Genomic DNA, 22,802 nt, shown 5'->3' with positions numbered 1-22,802 from the left:
TACCCTCCTATTGACTAAACGAAGTCGTTCCGATTGACAGAATTACCGACGAGTCCTAAATGTCAGGTTTTCTTAGAGGGAAGTCAGTGGCAGTAAAATCGGAAAATGACAGTTTATTACACAAATCACAGGAGCGAGGAAGGAGGGTTTGGTGGTGGGCGTGTCCAAATCTTGGTTCGGTTGCATCGCAGCGCATACACAATGGCTGCTGGAAAGAGGGGAAAGCAAACAATTTTTAGGCCCGCCGCGTCCAGCAAAAAATATGAGAAAAAAATTATTAAAAATCCGGAAAATAGTTGAAAGTCAAGAAAAATACCATAGAAAGGATGTTAACGCTCCCATGGTGAGTTTTATGCATATTTAGAAAATTGTTACGACGTTCTTTAATTAAAATATCGGGGTTATTCAAATTATGAGAGAGGGGTGAGCTAGAGAAAAAGTTTTGGGTTAATCAGCGCCTAGTTTGGGACCTGACAGAATAGCAACGAAAGACTGAATTATATAGAAAATCTAACATAATTCTGTTATTAGTTTCTGTCAAGTCAGGTTGCGCTCGAGCGAATGTCAATAAACAGAGAAACGCGTGAAGTTGTAAAAAGTTGAAAAAAGTTTTTGAAAAAAATGTTTTGAGATTTTCTCCAAATATACAGAGACAACATGGCTACAGTGATAGCCGTAGCAAACTCAGGAGTATTTAAATATTAAAAAAGCACGCTGCATACATGGTGCTATTTTTTTGACACAAACATGCACGCGAATCAAACGCAAACACGAGTTTGTGATAGAAGCACCTTTCCATGTTTGTAATCACATTTAAACGCAAAATGTAATAAATAAGCGGCATAATTCTGCTCAGTTTTGGCACAATTTACAAAGTTAGTTGTTTGGGAGTCACCGTCTGTGACTAGGCTGTATTAGGGGTGTCAATGAGTTATACAAAGTTGCACTATGGGTCATTATAGCAAGAGAAAGCTGCTTGTCAATATCAAAAACAACCAAAATGGTGGGAGAAGTAAGGGGGGACTAATTAGGAGATGCTGAGCAGAGCTCTTCAGTGTTCATCTGTCTAGATTCTACTCCGAGAGAAAGTCCCAAGGATGATTGATCTTAAATCTTAAATGGCAGAATCCTTTAGTAATAGTTAGATTTTTCTCTCGACACCGAGAAGTCAATAAGAACATCAGAGTTGTTGTTGCTACGACACGGGTGTGGGACGTTTCTGTAGAATGTCAGCTATATAGTTTCCAATCAGATTTCATATGAAACGTGCATGTGATGGCGCTGCGTGTGGTAACGCAAGAGCATCAGCGGCTGTTAAAATGTGCAGGGTACGCGCGCGCGTGTGTGTGTGTTTAATTAGAAATAGAAGGTTTAGCCTATAAACGTCGCCTACACGGCACAAGGTCAGATGCGGTGGAAGGTTGGAGGTTAAGATTCTCCATCTGGGCTATGAAGCACCTCTATACTTACTGCTCCTGGATGTTCTTAAAAAAAGTCTTTCAGCTGAATGGGGTCATCGGGTTTACCGCGCAGTTGTTGTGAATGTGAAGTTCGGAGTCCTTCAAAAACTCAAAACACATCAAACCCTCCAGTGCAGCCCACTGTACTGCAAACTGCATGGATCAGTTTCGCAGAAAAAAGCCAAAGATTTATAATTAAGGAAATGTCGTATTTGTAGCTATAGGCTATTAGATCATTTATTTCGGTAGTCAAAAAGCTGAAATAATTGTTGGACCGCGTAATGAAGTTGTAAGATTAGGTGCATGCAGCAAGCATTGTGAAATACGATTTGAAATATGAATAACTGAATAATTTAAACATTTTTCTGCTAAACTGGTCCATGCTGTTCGCCCTCCTAATAACCTATAAGAGGCTTCACGGGAAGTCTTTATGTTTTTGTAGACTTCCTGCAGCTCAAACAGAGCTAGCAACACAAAGGCCTTGGGTTTGATTCCTAGGGAAAGCTAGAGCCTTTACCTCCATAAAATGTGTGCCCTGAATGTAATATAAGTTGCTTTGGGTAAGCGTTTGCCAAATTAAATGCATTATGTAGCCTATTAAATTATCTGTGAATGAATTAATAAAGCTTATTTCATCAGAGTAGAATATTTTATGCCTTATTTTTGTTTGTTTAGGCTACATGTTTTATTTGTTTTCATAGTCTTGACTGTATTAAAACTGTCACAATTTAACCAATAATGAATTCTTAGATATAGATGGTGCTTTATGCTCTCTTGCATTAAAATATGTCTTACTGAACTACAATAAATATGTAATAAAGTATATATGTAGCCTAACTAATGAAACTGCAGACATTAGTAATTTGTCTTGCCAAGGAGACTACAATTACAATATTTATAATAATTTCCTTGTAAGATTTTGTTTAATATTAAACAATATTTGTTTAATGCCCTTCTCCTTCCTCTTCTTGTTATTTAAAAAAAACTGAACTTACTTGTGAGAACATAGCCTAGCATTTCAGTTTTGTGCGGGTAAAATTCTAAAAAGTTGATGTTTTGTATTTTGCCATTTAATTAGTAATTACTACAATGCTAGAAAAATCTTGATGACAAAAATGTTCATGCAATTCTAGTAACAAACCAGTTTGTTCTAAATAATAGCCTAATTGTAATATACATATTTTAATAAATCATAGAAGATGAGGCATAGAAGAATGTTAACTGGTTTAACTTTTTTTTTTGTTTGTTTTTTTTTTGTTAAGGAATATATTTGTTGTTGTTGTTTTAATGTTTAAAGAGTTGTTGGATTGTAGTCTTTAATTAATCCAGTATGGAAAGGACAATGTGAGAGAGAACATTTATAATTTTAACTTAATTGAAAAAAAAAAAAAAAAAAAAAAAAAAAAAACTTTTAGCTTTAATTTTTCACACCTCCTCTTCTTTGTCTTTCATTGCAAATATTCCACTGAAACAGTTTAGCAAAACACACATGGAATGCCATGAGGGGATTAAAGCACTGAAAAAAAACGTATATATAGTTGGTCAAACTTTTGGGAGATTGTGAAATAAATTAAAGAAAAATAAGTCAAAGAGAGGCAAGTGAAGAAGTGATGTTGGCAGGGTTACTACCTAGTCTTTGAAAATAGAAAGGCAAGTGGATACCAGTGCAAAACACAAAGTAGAGAAGAGCAGCTGAAGTTATTAAAGAGTTTTACTAAAGTTTAGAAAGTCTGGACTTCTGTGTTTGAAATATGTTTGGTGAACCTTGCCCTTTCACGCAATTCTTTATACAATCTGCATTTCCTTTAATTTTTGTATGCCAATAAGTATAGTTTGCTACTTTGTATTTATTGCATGTTTTCTATATTTCTATATGTATGCAGTGTGCCTTGTTTACACAGTTTTTACTGTTTCAACAGTATTTACACTTTACAATTAGCCTAAATCAATCTACAAGTGTGTTCTATGTGACACTGCATATGATGGCATGGACGTAGATGAAAGTATTTTATTAAAGGAGAGCAAGTATTTTGTTACTTAGTAAGGTTTTAGTAAGTTTTTCATTAAGTGTTCATCATTTTGCCTGGATACAGATTATTGTATCCTGCTATCATTGTCTAGTCTAGTGTTCTCAAAGTGTGGTATGAACACCATCAGTGTCCCCTGGTGATATTTAAAAAAATTGTGAAATTTTGAAAACAGTAATTTATTATTATTTATTTATTTATTTATTTGTTTGTTCGTACATTTTTTGAGCTTCAGAAATATTTCAACAGCTGTATTTTTTTACTGACACAGTACTACATAAAAAGTAGTCAGTTCATTAAACTAGTCAATTCCCTGTTTGCTGTATTTTTCTTAGGGCCTTGCGTCTCTGCTGTGTTGAAGATTTGGGCTGTCACACTCTCTCTGTGCTGGGACATATCACTCGTGTCCACCACATGGCTTGCTGTCGCTAAGTTGCCATGGCAACGGTATCTCCAAACGACTGTCCCACCGCGGCAGAACACTGTCGAGTGCGGAAGAGGAGAGTAGAGGGTAAAGTGAGGAAGAACTTCTCCTGTCAGTTGTGTGAGAAGGCGTTCAACAGCTTGGAGAAGCTGAAGGTACACTCGTACTCCCACACAGGGGAAAGGCCGTATCACTGCACACACACTGACTGCACCAAGGCCTTTGTCTCCAAGTATAAACTCTTACGGTAGGTACTTATACTTTCACAAACCATTCTATGGCCATCATATGTCTTTGATGCAAACCCACTGTTTTTGTCTCAGTCAAAATTTGCAAATAGGTGAGTGGTCTGAAATCAAATGGTAATTGTTATTTTGCTAAATAAGGTGTTCTTCAGTGGTCTTGGAACAACATTCTTACCTACATCTTAATCTTGACCATTAACCCCACAATAGTGACTGTAAAAAAGTTTTTCATTTATAAAGTTCTAAAAACCTTACTGATTGATGTTTTAGTGCACTTCCTGCAAATATGGAAAAAATAAAGGGTCTCAATTAAATATGTGCCATTTCACATGGTGCAAATTGTCACATGACCAGACCAGTTTTATTTCCAGTTTGCACCTTGAGAAGAGGATGGCTGCATCAAAGCTCCAAAATGAAAGGCTAGTAATGTATGTTAACATAAAGACATGACAAATATTTTTGGTACACATTATCTTTAAGGTGTCTAGTATTAATATATGAATTCACATATATTCAGTTTTGTTGAGTGTGGTCATAGAATGAGCAAGGCACCGAACCCCCAATTGCTCCCCGGGCGCCGCAGCATAAATGGCTGCCCACTGCTCCGGGTGTGTGTTAACGGTGTGTGTGTGTTCACTGCTGTGTGTGTGCACGTTGGATGGGTTAAATGCAGAGCACGAATTCTGAGTATGGGTCACCCTACTTGGCCGTATGTCACTTCACTTTAATTTGCTGCTTATTAATAGTTATTCAGGTAGTTGTTAAATTTAGGTATTGGATTAGGGATGTAGAATAAGGCATTAATATGTGCTTAATTACTACTAATAAATGGCCAATATTCTAGTTATATGCATGCAAATAAGCAACTAGTTAAGAGACCCTAAAATAAAGTGTTACCAAAAGTTCAAATGTTACAAATAAGTTACAATATTGATTATGTAATATTGGTAGCACTAACAAAAAAATGTAGTTGCATTTTACAAAAATATTTCAATTTTGAAATATGTTGATGGTTGTATTTTTTTTTTTTTTTTTTTGTCTTTTATCTCAATATTCCTATCAATGTTGTATAAGGTTTTATTATGCATAATAGTAACCCTAGAATGTGATCAAACAGTTTAAAATAGCTGGGCTAAGATATATATATATATATATATATATATATATACAATTTGACTGCCTAAATATGTTAATTCAGTGCTCACCTTATCCCACAATTGTAACCGACCATAAAACTAAATTTTTCACACACTTTTCCAAAACATTTTCAAAAATAATTATTGATTATTTCTAAGGGTTACTAAAGACACATCATTTGCATATTGTCATGTCTGGAAAAAATTTGGGATTAAACTGGTTAAAAAGATAGATCACTTAAAATTAAACAATCTCTCATCTACTCTCCTTCTTGTTGTTTCAAGTGGTATTTCTGAAACTAAATGGGGTCGAAACCACATCACCAAACTTGTGGATAAACTTTTTATCCTTTTATCCTTTTAACTACCACAAGATTCAGAGGCAAATAAGTTTATTATATTGTTGAAGCCCTAATTCCAATTTACACCTAATATCAGAAGGTAATAATTGATTAAAAGGAATGTTAAATCCCCAAACTGCGATCCTAACTCCACCTCCTAATCTAAAACCAAAAATCTGATTGACAGATTGATAAGAATGTTGGACCCGCAACTTGAAAGTCTTATTAAACAAGACCAGATATACTCAGGTTTGTTTAATGCCATTTGAACATTAATAGTTTCTAGTCTGGTCAATGTACCAACTGTCATCAATCATCCAACTGGATGCTGCACACTGGTGGTGGTTGAGGAGAGACCCCCCACATGATTGTAAAGCGCTTTGGGTGTACAGCAATACACAATAAGGCGCTATATAAATGCTTCATTCATTCATTCAATGTACGCTAATGCGTTTGTGTCCATAGGCACATGGCCACACACTCTCCAGAAAAGACACACAAGTGCAGCTACTGCGAGAAGATGTTCCACCGTAAAGATCACCTGAAGAACCACCTCCACACACATGACCCCAACAAGGAGGCTTTCAGCTGCACAGAATGCGGCAAGAGCTACAATACCAAATTAGGCTTTCGAAGGCACCAAGCCCTTCACGCCGCACACCGTGGAGACCTCACCTGCCAGGTGTGTCTGCAGTCATACCCAAGCACTCCCCTACTGCTGGAGCATCTACGTGGGCATGCAGGGAAAAGTGCTACTGCGACTAAGGAAAAGCGACATCAGTGTGAGCACTGTGAAAGGCGTTTCTACACCCGTAAGGACGTACGACGCCACTTGGTTGTGCATACAGGACGCAAGGACTTCCTTTGCCAGTACTGTGCACAACGATTTGGCCGTAAGGACCACCTTACCCGGCATGTTAAGAAAAGCCACGCTCATGAGCTGCTGAGGGTTAAGGCAGAGCCCGTAGATTTGATGGAGTCACAATCCTCGCCAACATCTGGGCCTCTCTCTCTAAGGTATCCAATAGGTCATGCTTCTTACTCGCCACCGCCGCCAATGAGGGCGGAGCTTGAAAGTTATCTCTTAGAGCTTCAGGCTGAAGATACACCCAAGCTGAGTGCTTCTGCAACGTTGACTGGAGAAACAACATCGTCCCTGGACTTTCTGTCTCCATTGTTTAATTTTCTGCCTTACAACCAAGGGGCAGGGCCTACTTTGGGAGTGACCTATAGCCAGGAGGAGGGGCTACTGACCACCCCCATGCAAGACACCCCAGAGCCTCTTAGCCTACTTCACACAATCACACATTCACACACACTGTCACAAACCAATTCACTCACTCCGAGTTATACACATCCACCATCTCTGAATACAACCACCACCCTGCCTCGCTTCCACCAAGCCTTCCAGTAACACAAATACATTCACACACTTACAATTTTTGTAGCACTTATTAAAACACTCTTATGTTTATTATCAACTTAGCCCTTATTCAGATTCATACAAGCATAGAGTCTCTGAAATCCCACCAAGGCAACAATCTGCTTCCTCAAGCCAGTACCACATTTTTAAGGAAAGTCTTGAGGACAGTATCGCATTTTTGGTCATTCAAGAAGTTGAAAATCCAATACACCTTTTATTTTCCGTCTAGAGGTGTTTGGGCAATAATTTTAACAATGGAGGATACCAATCACCTGACAAATATAACTGAACATTAAAAACATGGTTATGTGATTTGTAAGAGCAGAGTTCAGTTTGCAGTGACATTTCACTCTCAAAATGCTGAAAGATAAAGAGAAAGAGAGAGAGAGATTAAAACTTTTAACTTTTTAACACTTTAAACTTTAGCGGTGTTGAAGTTCCATCAAAGCTAAAAGATATTTTGTCCAATGTTGTTTCCATCTTGTTTTTTAATATATAGCTCATAAACTGTTGGGTACTGAACTACCACCATTTTAGTGACTATGTCACAACTATTTACAGCAAAAGGCAACCAAAACCTTCATATCTAAAAAATACATAAAAGGAAGGTTCATCTCTTTATTTTATTTTATTTTATTTTTTTGATGGCTATTTGCCATCATGCTGCTGCTTGTTGTAAGGGCCTCAAAGGATACCAGTGCAGGAATGCTTCACAATTCACATCAACAAAGGGAAAGAAAGACAAAGACTCTCTCTCACCCACAAACACGCTCAGATCCTTTTACTCTCTTACTTCATTCAACCTCATCCACCAGAATGCTGGCTATTGCACTGATCAAAGCTGTCAATGAAAGAAACATTCATATCAAGTTTTTGCTGTCTCGGTTTAAGATCACAGCTTATATAACTCCAAAAGACAAAATACAGTCTGTGACTGAGTGTGTCATTATTTTGACTTATCTACAGTTTACCTGAATATAAGCTGAGGATGTAGTTGATCTCTGTATCAAATCCATTGAAGTTTGCATTGAACATAAAGGTTATTCACATTGACAGTGATTTGCAAAGCAACCATTTGCCATTTATTTTTAATTAGAGTTGGCAATTTGAGGCAACACAAGTGACAGAGACCTCAACTTCATGCAAATGGCCAGTGAAGTAATGTGTTGGTTACTAAAGTAAGTCTGCACACATATGATGAGATCACTCATATGATCTGTCACCGAATAAAGAAGTTGAGTAGGAATACCTGCTAGTAACCCACAGTACAGCAAGTGGTTGATCTCCAGCAATGTAACGGCTGTCAGTGTGAATGCATCTTCCTCTATAAAGATGATCTGTGTGTGTGTTTATAGGTATTTGGACAGAGTGTTGGTTAAATGTCTGTTTGATGGGTTTTCATTTACTTAGAAGCTGAAGGTTGTTAAAAGCTTAAACATTCAGAGAACCTCCACTTGGGGCATATATTTAATCATAGCACTTTCAGAAAAAAATATTATGCCTTTTTTTGTGAAAGTAAATAGTATAGATGTCCTAAGTAGCTTTTAGAAGATTTTAAGCATAGATACACAATGTTATATGTGTGAGATTTTTACAGGTACACTTAATACAGTGTTTTTGTTATTGTTGTTTTGCTTTATTGCACAAAATATCTAATTGTCAGTGTCTCTCGATTGAGGCTTCAGCCAAACAAAGAAAAAAGGTCAATTCCAGCAAGACTCCGTTAGCAAGTACTTACGACATTTAAGGTTTCTGGTAGCTTCAGTATTGACAAAATTGTGTGGATCTAGGTGGCCCGCTACCATGAGGTCATCTGAATGAGTGATGTCATTCATTTATATTGCTGCTGAACCATGGACTTATATTGTTAATCTATAGGATTACTCAAAAAGAAAACTTTATCATTGGGAGCCACAGACTCTCCTGTTCATTGTCATTGGTACAATCACAACACAGAGTGTGTGAGCGACACTCCTGCAATAAATCTGAGGGATAATGCTGCTAATGGACAGTGTATAGCCCCTGGTGGTGCAAACGACTTTCTCTCCTTTCTTTTTACCCCCCAACATTTCAAACTGTGTTTTAAAATGTGTGTGTGTGTGTGTGTGTGTGTGTCATGGGTTGGGGGTTACGTGAGCCATATTGTTAATGTGTTTGTAATATGGTGCATATGACACAAACCATTTAGAGGATGGATGACACCACAGCATGGGGAAGGCCGTGGAGGTACTGACCTATGATCCAAGATAGATGATAGGGATAGATGAAAAGGACAGACTGCATTCCAGCCATAATTATGTGTGTCATTGTGTTCTTTTTGTTTTAATGCCATTCTGTGTTAATGGCCTGCTATTGCTAATCATGTATATTTTACTTTAATGTATTTTACAAACTACTGTTGTACATGTATAGCCTAAGACAGACAGAATCCTATATATCTATGTGTATGAATGTGCGTTATGCATTTGTCTCCGTCATGAAAGCCTGCTGCCACAGCTGACAATTAAGTTGTCTCCTAACTGATAACATCATCCAAAGAGAAAGTTATTTATTCACTGACTACCTGAGTCAGGTGTGTGTTAAGGAAGGCAGGCTGTTGGCAGTTGTGCATGTTTCTGATGAAAAGTGTGTGTTTCTGTGTATGTTCAGACGACCTTTGCTGCTATGTGAGGAGAGGAGAGATTTGGTCCAGTGTTAATGCTGTCCACAGTAATGAGTGATCAATAAACACAAGAAAGACTCACTCTACCAGGTGTTTGTGTAAATGCACATGTACACACACACTGGTTTCTATTTTTATTGTGACATTCCATAAACGCAATGATTTTTATACTTTACAATCTGTATTTTCTACTCCTTTACCCCATCCCTAAACCTATCCCTCACATGAACCATTTTTATATTAAAAAAAAAAAACAATAATAAAAAAAACACAGTCTGTATGATAAATAAGCTTCGTCATGAGGACCAAACAAATGTCTCCATAAAGTCAAAATTTACTGGTGTTACTGTAATTGTGGGGATATTTGGTGCTGTAATGTAGGGAACCAGGACATACACTCACTTTTTTTTTTTCAAACCCTTTACTTTACAGGACATACTGCTCACATTTTACGTTACTTAAAACAAAACAAAACAAAACAAAAAATGTACACACTGTGCCCCATAATGAAAAAAAAACAACAACAAAAAAACAGTTGTATGATATTTATAAATAATCTTTACTTGACCCTCTAACTCTAGCACTCTCTATTCTAATTTTATTTTATCTATATGTCTTTTTATTAAAAAAATTAATAAATAATAATAATAATAATAATCTGTACTGCCTTAGGCTAACCAAGACTGGTAATAGCACTTGCACGCTGTTGCGCTTTTGTTGGTTTTGATTGCTTCTTATGTCCTCATTTGTAAGTGGCTTTGGATAAAAGCGTCTGCTAAATGACTAAATAAATAAATAATTGTGATAACTTTGCAAATATAAGCACATAAATAAATAAATACAAATTTACATAAGAAAGTAATTATCAAAGATTTTCACACCATACCCAAAAAGTCCCAACGAAGTAATGAGTTAAGGGTCTGAATATTTTTTGTCAAAGAGTGTTTTTTTTCTTATTTTTTTTAAAACATAAAAATATATATATATGGAAATCTTGTATTATTTAGGCATTGTTCGTTGTTCAAATGTAAAACATTATTGTAGTTTTTTTTTTAATGAATGTTTATTTTTTATTTTTTTATTCATTTTCATTTTATTTGCAACATTTATTATATATATATATATTATTATATATATATATATATATATATCCATGTTTATTTATTTTTTTCGCTGTATTAGCCATTATCCCCAGTGATCGGCAAAAATTCTGCAAAATGCTTTTTGTTCCGGCGGAAATGTTGACACGGTTGTGGTTGTCACACAGTACCCGGATGAATCATATAAATGAGCGAGCAGGCCTTCAGACCTTCCTTTCCTGAAGGACCGGAGCGAGGTCGTGTTGTGCGCTTCCTGACTCACCGCTGTTCGCGTTTCAACCATTTCCACGAATAAGTCGGTCAGGAATTAGTAACCATGGTAATTTGAAGTTCTACTAATGTTGTATTAACACAGAGAAGTTGTCTTTATTGTCTTCTGTGTCTGTATTTAGGTGATGGCTGCTAAGCATCTCGTGTAAACATGTGCTGATCTATGTTTTGCAGGCTTTGAGTTTGAGCAGTTTGCGATCAGTGAAAATCATGTTATGCCAAGAGAATGCTTATGATCTTCTGTTAATAACTTGACACTGTTTGTGTTTTATATTGTAAATTGGTGTAACGTTATAGGTTTGTAAGCATAGATCTATACACCTGTAGTTATAAGAGTACACTTTTTTTTTTTTTTTTTTTTTTTTTTTTTTTAAATCTTCCATCTTTTTGAATGAGCAGTTGTGAATATTAAAGCGGAAAATAAATGTTGTATTCACTAGAACTCCCCCCATTGCTGTGTTCAAGGTTGTAAAAGTGAGGCGTTTGTATAGTTGGTCACATTAATAACAGCATTGCCGGAGTATTTTTTTTTTTTTTTTTAGCGGAAGCATAGACGTTTCATAGCAAGAGTTGCGTATTTCTGGCTTGTTTAATAATTACATGTTTTATGTGAATAATGTTTTACCGACCTCCTCACTTGGAGGAAAGACTAACAACATTTGGCATTCAGTGTAAAGATTTAGCAAGTTTAGGGATTGCCCTGTATTTTGTATTAATTGATATATTTGTACATAAAAGTCCAATTTCAGTGCATGCATGTATTGTGCACGGAGTATTTGAGACTTGCAGTTAAATGTGTGCCCCAGACTGCTTAAGTAAAATAATTTGATACAGGATTTGTTTTGAAATTTTGTTTGGGTTTGTTCTGAAATTTCACTTTATTTGTGCAGGTCTTAAATGAGATTTTTGTAGAAACTCTGCTGAGACCCTGACTTGCCTAGTTTGACCTGTTTAAGTTTAGTGGGTATGTCAGCCCTCTGGGTTATAACATAAGTGATTTAGGGAAAAAAAGAGCAAGTATTTAGTGAGTATCAGAATTGCAGTGTTTGCTCTTTAAAAGTTTATTAACGGCACATGTATGTTTTGCAGGCATTCAAAGACACTGGTAAGGCTCCTGTTGAGGCCGAGGTGGCAATTCACCGTATCCGCATCACTCTGACCAGCCGCAATGTCAAATCTCTGGAAAAAGGTGTGTTTGTGCCCCAGTGCTCAGGTGGTACTAAGCTGATGGCAGTGAGGATAATAATATATGAATGACATAAACATGAGCTATATTATACGCTATTCTGAGCCTTTTTTCTCAAAACTGATTTTTGTATCTGAATAGGTCAGGCATGTTGTAATTTAAACACTTGTTTTCACTTTAGTGTGTGCCGATTTGATCCGAGGTGCCAAGGAGAAGAGTCTGAAGGTGAAGGGACCTGTGCGTATGCCCACTAAGGTGAGTACCAGTTTTGACTTTTTAGACTTTGAGCATGCGAAATTCCTTGGGATGCTGCAACAGTCATGATATGACGTCATGCTCTGCAGCGTCTTTTTAAAAACTTAAATTCAACACATAACCAACAGTAATAACCACCAAGCTTGAACTTTGCTACGCAGTGAAATGCAAAGACTTTTTGCACAGGCTTGCGTTTTTGGTCTGACGCATTCGCATGCATATGAATGGAAGTCAATTGGACAAGAAGTGCAGTGTGACTATCCCTTTAGTCATAGACATTTGCCAAGAGAATGTCCCAGTTTTCAAGATGCTTGGTATCAGGCTGTCATTCTAAATTTGGTTCTATTTTCTTTTTCTCTCTCCCTGTCAATAAGACTCTTCGTATCACTACTCGCAAGACTCCATGTGGTGAAGGTTCTAAGACCTGGGACAGATTCCAGATGCGGATTCACAAGCGCCTCATTGATCTACACAGTCCATCTGAGATCGTCAAGCAGATTACCAGCATCAGCATTGAGCCTGGTGTTGAGGTGGAGGTCACCATTGCAGATGCATAATTGCTGTCTTCCCACTTAATCAGCTGCGTGTTTGCTGTCAGCTCAATAAAAGATTGAGATTTTTGGATTTCTGTGTGTTTTTATTTATTTTCCCCCACTGACCTCAGACTGGTTAGGTATCCCATAAAATTCATTTGTCTACTCATTCATGTTGCTAGACGCCTGTATGCATTTAATTGTTTGGAGCTTAGTGATGTTTAAAAAGGACAGTCAGTGCATTCCAATATTGTTTGGAATCCAGTGTTCTTAAATATTTGTGTTCTGCAGAAAAAAAAAAAAGCATACAGGCTTGCAACTACATGAGGGTGTGTCAGAAGAATGAGTACTCTGGGACGTTAAGATATGTGACGTTAAATTACTACAGATCTTTTGCAGTGCCATTGCTAAACTACCAACAAAAAAGAAATACTGAAGCAGTCTTTGTCATTAATAGGCAAGTATTTTTTACTGAAATGTGTACAGCTTTTTCTCATGAACTTGAAAAGTTAAATGTTTATTGAAATAAGTATGGAGCCCCTCACAGCAACTGAAATGTGAAATTATACAGAAATTACATTTTATGTTTTGGCACAACTTTGGTCTTTTTTTAATTAATATGTATATATAAAGCTTGTTTTGGTCAGGACTAATTAAAACCAAGAACAAGATTTCAGCCCAAATTGCACCTGCAATTTTTGATTGCACCACAGTGAGTATACATCCTGAAAAGAATTTACAGGTGTGCTGAATGTCTTTTGGACCTGATCGTTTACGTGCTGATTGGTGAGCAGGTGTGACAAATGCATTTTGGGTAAGATCTTTTCTTGCCCGTGCTATCAAAACAATTCTATGTTATTGTTTAAAGTAGTTTCAGTTGTTGCAAGTTATATCAGTTTGCTTTTGCTGTTTTGTCTAACTCTCACCCATACTAACGTCAAGTTGAAGACTTTAAAATTTAACTCCCATTGTTTTAAGTACTGAACTTTTTTATTACCGTATAATCATGGCAACAGCTATTGACAAATGAGGACGCCGTGTTAGTGGCTATGGAGTCAACTGCTTGTGAACCTCATCATGCAGCTCTACCTGAACTTTCTGGAGTTTATTCCAAAGACTGCAACTACTAATGTTATCATGAACTCCTTTAATAACGTAGTGTATTCTTGTTTTATGTATGTAGTATAGCACTTTGTATGGTATCTTTGCTATGTGCAGAGTGAGACTGCTGAAATCTCTGAAAAACAGCAATTTCGAGTTTACTTGAAGGTGCGCCCTTTCAGTGAAGAGGAGCTCAAAAGCAATGAAGATCAGGTATCACAAAATTTAGTGTAAGGCTGATGACGGGGCAACTTTTTTTTTGAGCAATGTTGCTTGAGTATTTTCCATCTGAGAATGGGTAACAAATTTCTATCTGGATACTTCAGATTGACTTTGGGCCCACCTGGTTTGTCTCACCTGTTGACGGCAGCATTAACCAAAGTTGCTCAGCAAAATTGCTCATAAAGTTGCCCTGTGTATCATCAGCCAAATGTTAATCAAGTTTTGTGTTTGCTTTAGGAAATGTTGGACCTATATGAACATTCTTTTTCTTCCAGGGTTGTGTTGTATTGGAAGACTCTGAGACCATTGCCCTTCATGCTCCTAAAGGTTGGCCACCATGAAAAGCAGCGAGAAAGGAATTGGTCAACAGGTTTATAGCTTTACCCAGGTAAAATACTATTTAAAAACACGTAATTTGGATGAATCTTAGCTCTACAGGTATTGATTTCTTTTTTTTTTATCAAAATGCAGATCTTTGGGCCAACATGCACTCAGGCAGAGTTTTTTGAAGGCACAATCAGTTCACAAGTGCATAACTTTGTTCATGGCAAAAATGCATTGGTGTTCAGTTATGGTGTGACCAATGCTGGAAAAACATACACCATACAAGGTGAATTTAACAGATATTCACACGGGATGCATCCTATGATATATCTTCTGTTGTTGGGTGTCTGTAATCGTTACATGTGAAATTGTCTATTTTAAGGTTCTCTGGAAGAACCTGGCATTTTGCCACGTGCTTTAGAGGTTGTGTTTAAGCACATTGCTGGCCGCCAGTATGAACATATGGACCTAAAGCCGTATTTGAGGTCAGATGTGCAAAAACTGGACTCCGAGCAGCTAAAAGTAGAGAAGAATGCCAAGGCAGCACTCTTCAGTTTGCTAAAAGAGGTAAGACTGGTCTGCACATTCTTTGATATAGCTGCCTGTAGTTTGCTGAAAACAGATTCCAGTGCCTTTATTCTCTCTCTCTCTCCGTGTGTACTGCTTATGAAAGTCATTGTCAAATCTTGTAAATCTCTCTTTTCAGGAGCCTGAACCCACAAAATCCAGTAGAAATGGCTCAACATCCTCAGTCAGTAGTTTGTCATTTTCCAGCGTTTCATATGACCACACCGGTAAAGCATTATGATCACTAAAATGTGTGATGTGTAAGGACCTGTTTTCAGATTTATGCCCATGTCTTTCAGCCTACCGTGTTGATTGGATGGTTGAAGGGCAATGTCTGTACTCCGTTTGGGTGGCGTTTTATGAAATCTACAATGAGCATGTGTATGACCTGCTTCAGTTAGCCCACACCAGCAAATCCAAAAGACGTCTTGCACTGCGGGTTTGTGAGGACAGCACAGGGAGCTCTTACATTAGAGGTATAGTTTCTTCTTTAAAAGAGAAGCAAATGAGATGTTTATTAGCTTTTTTTTTTGTAAAGGTAGTTGGTGTCTTTTGTAGATTTAAGATGGGTTGATGTGCAGAATGCAGAGGAGGCTAGTAAGATCCTACATGTGGGCAATAAGAACCGCAGTGCAGCAGCAACCAAGATGAACCAGTCATTCAGCAGAAGGTCATTTATCATGTTTACCCATTTAAAAAAAAAAAAGCTGCTTGTGTATTCCAAGTAAATGCTATATAAAGGTGCTTAATACAGTATATGCGTTGCAATTTAGTGCAGCCTGTACATTTAAAGCAAATGAAGCTGCCAAAAAAAGCACTTTGGTCTGTTTGCCGTCATAGCATCTTCACCATCAAACTGATACGCATGGAGGGAGGACATGTTCAGGGACTGTCGGAATAAGTGAAATGCATATTTGAAACGCATGTTGTTTTGAAAGTTTAACACCTTCTTTTCTTGCATAAGTCTCTCACTTTGTGACTTATCCGGCTCTGAAAGGTGTAACAAAACCAAAACATTTGGAGAGTGTCTGAAAGAAGCTGGTAATATAAACAATTCATTGCTGATTCTAGGCAAGTGTATTGCAGCACTCCGGAATAACCAAGGTTGGCGGTACATGCAAATACTAACTAGACTGTTAAGAGTGTCTGGTTTATGTGCTGTTTTCAAAACTGTGTTCCTGTTTGCTTCTCTAGGATGAAGATGAGTTGCATCCCATTTTGAGAAAGCAAACTGACGAGGCTCTTTCAGGGAATGTTTTGTGGGCGTGGCAGGGCTTCCATGATTGTGAATATTAATCAGTGTGCCTCAACTTATGATGAGACCCTCCATGTGATGAAGTTTTCTGCCGTTGCCAGACAGGTTTGTGAGGACTCTTTGTGTGGTCTTATTTTAATTTTTGTGTAACATGAGCTTTGCAATGGGCTGAATCAAACAAGATATTCTATAGTTATGGTTTTGATGGTTGCATAATGCATATGACCACACGGCTCACTCAAGTGTGCCATCTGAGGTCTGCTTCTATATTAGGTATTACAGGTTATACCTCAAAGATCTCTTGAGTCTCTGGCACCACGTCTTGTTTGTCTGGATGGTAAGCCATTGCTGAAAAATGGAGTTATTGATGAACAGGCTGTGGAGGACTACTTGTCAGAGGAAGAGCTGCTGGATGGAGATGAGGCAGATATGTCAATATTGCCTCAAGAGGTGACATTGCTTTTATTAAATACTTGCATCAGCTGTGACACTGCTTCTCTACTGTAATCAATAAGATGCTTGGTGCTCAAATAAGATTAACATTTTTACAGAAACTTTTGCAATGTGTTTACTGACTTGGCTATTTTTGTAATTATTTTGTAGGGGTTGGAAAGCTTGCGTGTAAAGCTGTTGGCTGAGCGCAGAAAAAAATCTGCTGCAGGAGATTCCGATACGAAAGGAGATGGGAGATGCAATGTTGTAACAAATCATGAAGGCAGAGGAACTGCACAGGTGTGTTCTTGTGAATGCAGAAGCAACAAAGGCAAGTGACCATAACATGGACTTGAAAAGCAGCGAGAAAGGAATTGGTCAACAGGTTTATAGCTTTACCCAGGTAAAATACTATTTAAAAACACGTAATTTGGATGAATCTTAGCTCTACAGGTATTGATTTCTTTTTTTTTTATCAAAATGCAGATCTTTGGGCCAACATGCACTCAGGCAGAGTTTTTTGAAGGCACAATCAGTTCACAAGTGCATAACTTTGTTCATGGCAAAAATGCATTGGTGTTCAGTTATGGTGTGACCAATGCTGGAAAAACATACACCATACAAGGTGAATTTAACAGATATTCACACGGGATGCATCCTATGATATATCTTCTGTTGTTGGGTGTCTGTAATCGTTACATGTGAAATTGTCTATTTTAAGGTTCTCTGGAAGAACCTGGCATTTTGCCACGTGCTTTAGAGGTTGTGTTTAAGCACATTGCTGGCCGCCAGTATGAACATATGGACCTAAAGCCGTATTTGAGGTCAGATGTGCAAAAACTGGACTCCGAGCAGCTAAAAGTAGAGAAGAATGCCAAGGCAGCACTCTTCAGTTTGCTAAAAGAGGTAAGACTGGTCTGCACATTCTTTGATATAGCTGCCTGTAGTTTGCTGAAAACAGATTCCAGTGCCTTTATTCTCTCTCTCTCTCCGTGTGTACTGCTTATGAAAGTCATTGTCAAATCTTGTAAATCTCTCTTTTCAGGAGCCTGAACCCACAAAATCCAGTAGAAATGGCTCAACATCCTCAGTCAGTAGTTTGTCATTTTCCAGCGTTTCATATGACCACACCGGTAAAGCATTATGATCACTAAAATGTGTGATGTGTAAGGACCTGTTTTCAGATTTATGCCCATGTCTTTCAGCCTACCGTGTTGATTGGATGGTTGAAGGGCAATGTCTGTACTCCGTTTGGGTGGCGTTTTATGAAATCTACAATGAGCATGTGTATGACCTGCTTCAGTTAGCCCACACCAGCAAATCCAAAAGACGTCTTGCACTGCGGGTTTGTGAGGACAGCACAGGGAGCTCTTACATTAGAGGTATAGTTTCTTCTTTAAAAGAGAAGCAAATGAGATGTTTATTAGCTTTTTTTTTTGTAAAGGTAGTTGGTGTCTTTTGTAGATTTAAGATGGGTTGATGTGCAGAATGCAGAGGAGGCTAGTAAGATCCTACATGTGGGCAATAAGAACCGCAGTGCAGCAGCAACCAAGATGAACCAGTCATTCAGCAGAAGGTCATTTATCATGTTTACCCATTTAAAAAAAAAAAAGCTGCTTGTGTATTCCAAGTAAATGCTATATAAAGGTGCTTAATACAGTATATGCGTTGCAATTTAGTGCAGCCTGTACATTTAAAGCAAATGAAGCTGCCAAAAAAAGCACTTTGGTCTGTTTGCCGTCATAGCATCTTCACCATCAAACTGATACGCATGGAGGGAGGACATGTTCAGGGACTGTCGGAATAAGTGAAATGCATATTTGAAACGCATGTTGTTTTGAAAGTTTAACACCTTCTTTTCTTGCATAAGTCTCTCACTTTGTGACTTATCCGGCTCTGAAAGGTGTAACAAAACCAAAACATTTGGAGAGTGTCTGAAAGAAGCTGGTAATATAAACAATTCATTGCTGATTCTAGGCAAGTGTATTGCAGCACTCCGGAATAACCAAGGTTGGCGGTACATGCAAATACTAACTAGACTGTTAAGAGTGTCTGGTTTATGTGCTGTTTTCAAAACTGTGTTCCTGTTTGCTTCTCTAGGATGAAGATGAGTTGCATCCCATTTTGAGAAAGCAAACTGACGAGGCTCTTTCAGGGAATGTTTTGTGGGCGTGGCAGGGCTTCCATGATTGTGAATATTAATCAGTGTGCCTCAACTTATGATGAGACCCTCCATGTGATGAAGTTTTCTGCCGTTGCCAGACAGGTTTGTGAGGACTCTTTGTGTGGTCTTATTTTAATTTTTGTGTAACATGAGCTTTGCAATGGGCTGAATCAAACAAGATATTCTATAGTTATGGTTTTGATGGTTGCATAATGCATATGACCACACGGCTCACTCAAGTGTGCCATCTGAGGTCTGCTTCTATATTAGGTATTACAGGTTATACCTCAAAGATCTCTTGAGTCTCTGGCACCACGTCTTGTTTGTCTGGATGGTAAGCCATTGCTGAAAAATGGAGTTATTGATGAACAGGCTGTGGAGGACTACTTGTCAGAGGAAGAGCTGCTGGATGGAGATGAGGCAGATATGTCAATATTGCCTCAAGAGGTGACATTGCTTTTATTAAATACTTGCATCAGCTGTGACACTGCTTCTCTACTGTAATCAATAAGATGCTTGGTGCTCAAATAAGATTAACATTTTTACAGAAACTTTTGCAATGTGTTTACTGACTTGGCTATTTTTGTAATTATTTTGTAGGGGTTGGAAAGCTTGCGTGTAAAGCTGTTGGCTGAGCGCAGAAAAAAATCTGCTGCAGGAGATTCCGATACGAAAGGAGATGGGAGATGCAATGTTGTAACAAATCATGAAGGCAGAGGAACTGCACAGGTGTGTTCTTGTGAATGCAGAAGCAACAAAGGCAAGTGACCATAACATGGACTTGTGAAAGCTTTTCCCTTTTGTTTTTTCCCCTTTTTTTTTTTTTCTCTTTAAAAGTCGTCAGATGGTGGACCTAAAGGACAGTTATGAAGAGAAGATGGACAGCACATTTGAGATGTATAAAGAGGCGTTGAAAGAGCATGCATATCAATGCGCTCTGGAGAGACTAGAAGAGGATTACATCACTATAGAGGAATACAATGCAAGTATTGACAAAGAGCAAGAGCGAGTTCACAATTGTTCAAGTGTAATTTACCCCCCAACTATTTATATATATATATATATTATTAGCGCCATATCTAGGTATGAGAATATACTAGGCATGAGAATATACTAGGCCAGCAGTCTAGCGTTGTAACTGCATTTTAACTGGCGTTTTGTGTAGTATGTTAGTCTAACATCTTTAATATAGGAGCTAGAGAAGCTTGTTCGACAGTTGGAACCGAAATGCCAGCGTTGCGGTCCTCCACTCATGCAGGACAACTCCATGCCAACAAATCCAGTTCCTGCCACAGAGTCAGGTATCATCCATTTAATGTGTGACTGGACATGTCTCTCTGTGAGCTGTGGTGGTGCTCACTCTTGTTTTTTGGACTGGAAAATATAAAAATACAGCAAGGTGTGTGTGGTGGGGATTAGTTTTTGTTAGGTTTGTACAATTGTGTGTACTCATCCATCGACTGAATTCTATCCATTGCAGAAAGGTTCAAAATGCTGTACAAGGAAAATTGTGCAGTGGAGAAACTGTGTTGAAGCAAGAGGTAAATGGACGGATTTTTTTTTGTCTCTCAAGCAGCGGATCAGTGAGTTGAATGAGACAGCAGGAAGCTGGGGAGAGCTACATGGAAAAACTTGCAGAGATCCAAAATCTACAAAACGGGCTCTCAAATCCGGTAAGAACACACACAGATGAAACCTACTTGAAAAGGAGTAAGAGGATGCTTAGGTAGCTAGCTTGAAGCCAATGGGGCTGTCAGTAAAAACAGGTCCAGTCACTCTGATGTTGAGGTCTTTATTTTCTTTCCAAATCAGGTATTGGATAGGTGTGTGTATGTAGGGGTGTATGTGTGCGCGTGTGGTTTCTACAAAGAACAGAAATACAATGTTTTAGTTTACAATAATCATAACATTGAATTCACAGGAAATAAACACATTTAAGACAAACTTAAGAAATACAGAATAATAGTCAAGTGTCAAACAAAAGCACTTACATGGTCAAATACGCACACGCAGGAAAAAAACAAAGGAAAAAGAACTCAGTCCTCTGCACAGTGCATCAATGTGCACCAGAATGAAGGTGCTGTGGGCACAGGTGCAATTTATAAAGCCTGATAGTGTCCTAATTGGCTTGAGATCAGGTGGGTGGAGCTAGAAGTTAATAGGAAAATTAACAAGCTAAGAAGGGTGTGGCACATGCTTAGCACCTTGAAGCTTAGGGACACACAACTTCTCAACAGCCGCCCCCAAATTTGTATAGCAAATTTGATCAATCAGGGGAGATCAGGCAGGGCCGGAAGAGGAATGAGGCGGGCAACGGGCCTTGTATACGTCCTGTCCTTGACTTGGACATCAGCAACCCTACAACGGCCATTTTTGCTGGGATGAAGGGAGATGACCTTACCCACTGACCATTGGGATCTGGGAAGTTGAGGATCTAGTATTAGAACAACAGTGTTAGGTTGTAGGTTAGGATGGTCTGTGCACCACTTCTGTCTGGACTGGAGAGAGGGACGATAATTTCTAAGGAAATGGGCCCAAAAATGATCAGAAAGGATCTGGCTGTGACGCCATTGACGGCGACTGTGCAGCTCAGAGTCTGGATATGTAACCAGAGGAAGGGAAGCATCATGCCGCCCCATCAGCAGCAAGTTAGGGGTCACCGGGTCAGGAATACTGGATGAATAGCATCAGGGGGTAGATCACTACTTCGCCGTAACCTTCCGCCAACTCGAATGAGTCCTGATGCTGGGTCTAACTCTGGGGCAAGGGAGAGTAAACGGCTCGAAGGTAGAAGGGGCTTTTGGGTTTGAAGGCAGGCTAAATCATCCCTGAAGGAATCCACCTGGGCTTGTCTTAGGATGGCTGTCTCTGAATCACGGTAGTTTTCTGCTGATGGAGGCTTTGCCGCTCCATGAAGGGATGCAGCCATGCAGTCAAGGAGATCTTGGAAGGTGACAAATTGACTGGGGTCAGGGATGAAGGGGTATGGACTGAGAGATACAGCACCACAGAAGCTAGGCTTACGGCACTCTTCAGCGTCATCCGATTGATCTATAACAGGGCTAGTGGGCCACAGTTCGGGGGATTGAAACATGAAGGCAGGTCCTTGATTCCACCTGCAGGGCCTACTAAGTTCAGTTAGTAGCTTTCCTCTAGTTAGGTCGTCCGCTGGGTTGTTTTCAGAATCCACATAACACCACTCCTGGCCTTTAGTGAGCTCCTGAATCTCAGCTACCCTGGTTCCAACGAAAACCTTGTAACGGCAAGAGTCAGAGGTAAGCCAATGGAGTACAGTGGTAGAGTCAGTCCACAGAATAGTCTTTCTGATATGGAGGGTGAGCTCTGTTTGGAGGAAACTGAATAATTGAGCTCCTATGAGGGCAGCACATAATTCAAGTCGTGGAATGGATAGTTGTTTTTTGGGAGCAACGCGGGACTTCGCCATGAGGAAGGACACATCCCCTTGCTGCTGACCATCTTCTGTGCGCATGTAGGCAACCGCACCATAGGACTTCTCTGATGCATCACAGAAGATGTGGAGGTCTTGAGTGGCTAAGGAGGTGTCTACTGAATGAGGTGTGAGGCAGCGAGGCAAAGTGATGGTGGAGAGGTTAGGGAGTTCATTTTCCCATGAAAGCCAAGCTTTTAAGAGATCATGAGTGAGATTAGGGTCAT

General features: G+C 38.7%; 2 protein-coding genes and 1 pseudogene across 4 annotated transcripts; all 3 read left to right on the top strand.

Moving 5' to 3' along the window:
• Nucleotides 1–173: 173 nt before the first annotated feature.
• LOC306875570 (zinc finger protein PLAG1-like) lies at nt 174–9,892 on the top strand. Of its 2 annotated transcripts, none has more exons than XM_079426240.1 (3): nt 174–343; nt 3,823–4,158; nt 6,099–9,892. In XM_079426240.1, exons 2-3 carry the CDS (start codon nt 3,926–3,928, stop codon nt 7,045–7,047), a joined length of 1,182 nt encoding a protein of 393 aa, XP_079282366.1. In that variant the 5' UTR covers nt 174–343; nt 3,823–3,925; the 3' UTR covers nt 7,048–9,892. The 2 variants fall into 2 exon arrangements, with proteins under 2 accessions (XP_079282366.1, XP_079282367.1); XM_079426241.1 differs by having other exon boundaries at nt 195–343; nt 3,823–4,584.
• A 1,089-nt stretch (nt 9,893–10,981) lies between these two features.
• Nucleotides 10,982–13,153, top strand: LOC306875598 (small ribosomal subunit protein uS10). Its single transcript, XM_079426276.1, has 4 exons — nt 10,982–11,137; nt 12,178–12,277; nt 12,456–12,529; nt 12,904–13,153. Exons 1-4 carry the CDS (start codon nt 11,135–11,137, stop codon nt 13,084–13,086), a joined length of 360 nt encoding a protein of 119 aa, XP_079282402.1. The 5' UTR covers nt 10,982–11,134; the 3' UTR covers nt 13,087–13,153.
• Nucleotides 13,154–14,139: 986 nt separating this feature from the next.
• On the top strand, nt 14,140–21,535 carry LOC306870288 (kinesin-like protein KIF20A; annotated as a pseudogene). The gene is made up of 16 exons: nt 14,140–14,217; nt 14,281–14,376; nt 14,661–14,773; nt 14,857–14,995; nt 15,092–15,276; nt 15,416–15,503; nt 15,576–15,752; nt 15,835–15,946; nt 16,117–16,173; nt 16,241–16,387; nt 16,471–16,636; nt 16,805–16,981; nt 19,728–19,856; nt 19,965–20,136; nt 20,320–20,428; nt 21,402–21,535. The product of its transcript is annotated as a kinesin-like protein KIF20A (transcript).
• The last annotated feature ends 1,267 nt before the right edge of the window (nt 21,536–22,802 follow it).

The sequence above is a fragment of the Barbus barbus genome (assembly GCF_936440315.1).
Source record: "Barbus barbus genome assembly, chromosome: 1".
Taxonomy (NCBI): Eukaryota; Metazoa; Chordata; class Actinopteri; order Cypriniformes; family Cyprinidae; genus Barbus; species Barbus barbus.
The sequence above is the reverse complement of the archived record's forward strand: the minus strand, read 5'-3'. Positions and strand labels throughout refer to the sequence as shown.

Coding starts and splice junctions, on each gene's coding strand:
- LOC306875570 (XM_079426240.1), top strand. CDS start 3,926: ATGGCAACGGTATCTCCAAACGACTGTCCCACCGCGGCAGAACACTGT. Junction 4,159..6,098: donor TCCAAGTATAAACTCTTACG/GTAGGTACTTAT, acceptor TTGTGTCCATAG/GCACATGGCCACACACTCTC.
- LOC306875598 (XM_079426276.1), top strand. Junction 12,278..12,455: donor TGTCAAATCTCTGGAAAAAG/GTGTGTTTGTGC, acceptor TTTTCACTTTAG/TGTGTGCCGATTTGATCCGA. Junction 12,530..12,903: donor CTGTGCGTATGCCCACTAAG/GTGAGTACCAGT, acceptor CCTGTCAATAAG/ACTCTTCGTATCACTACTCG.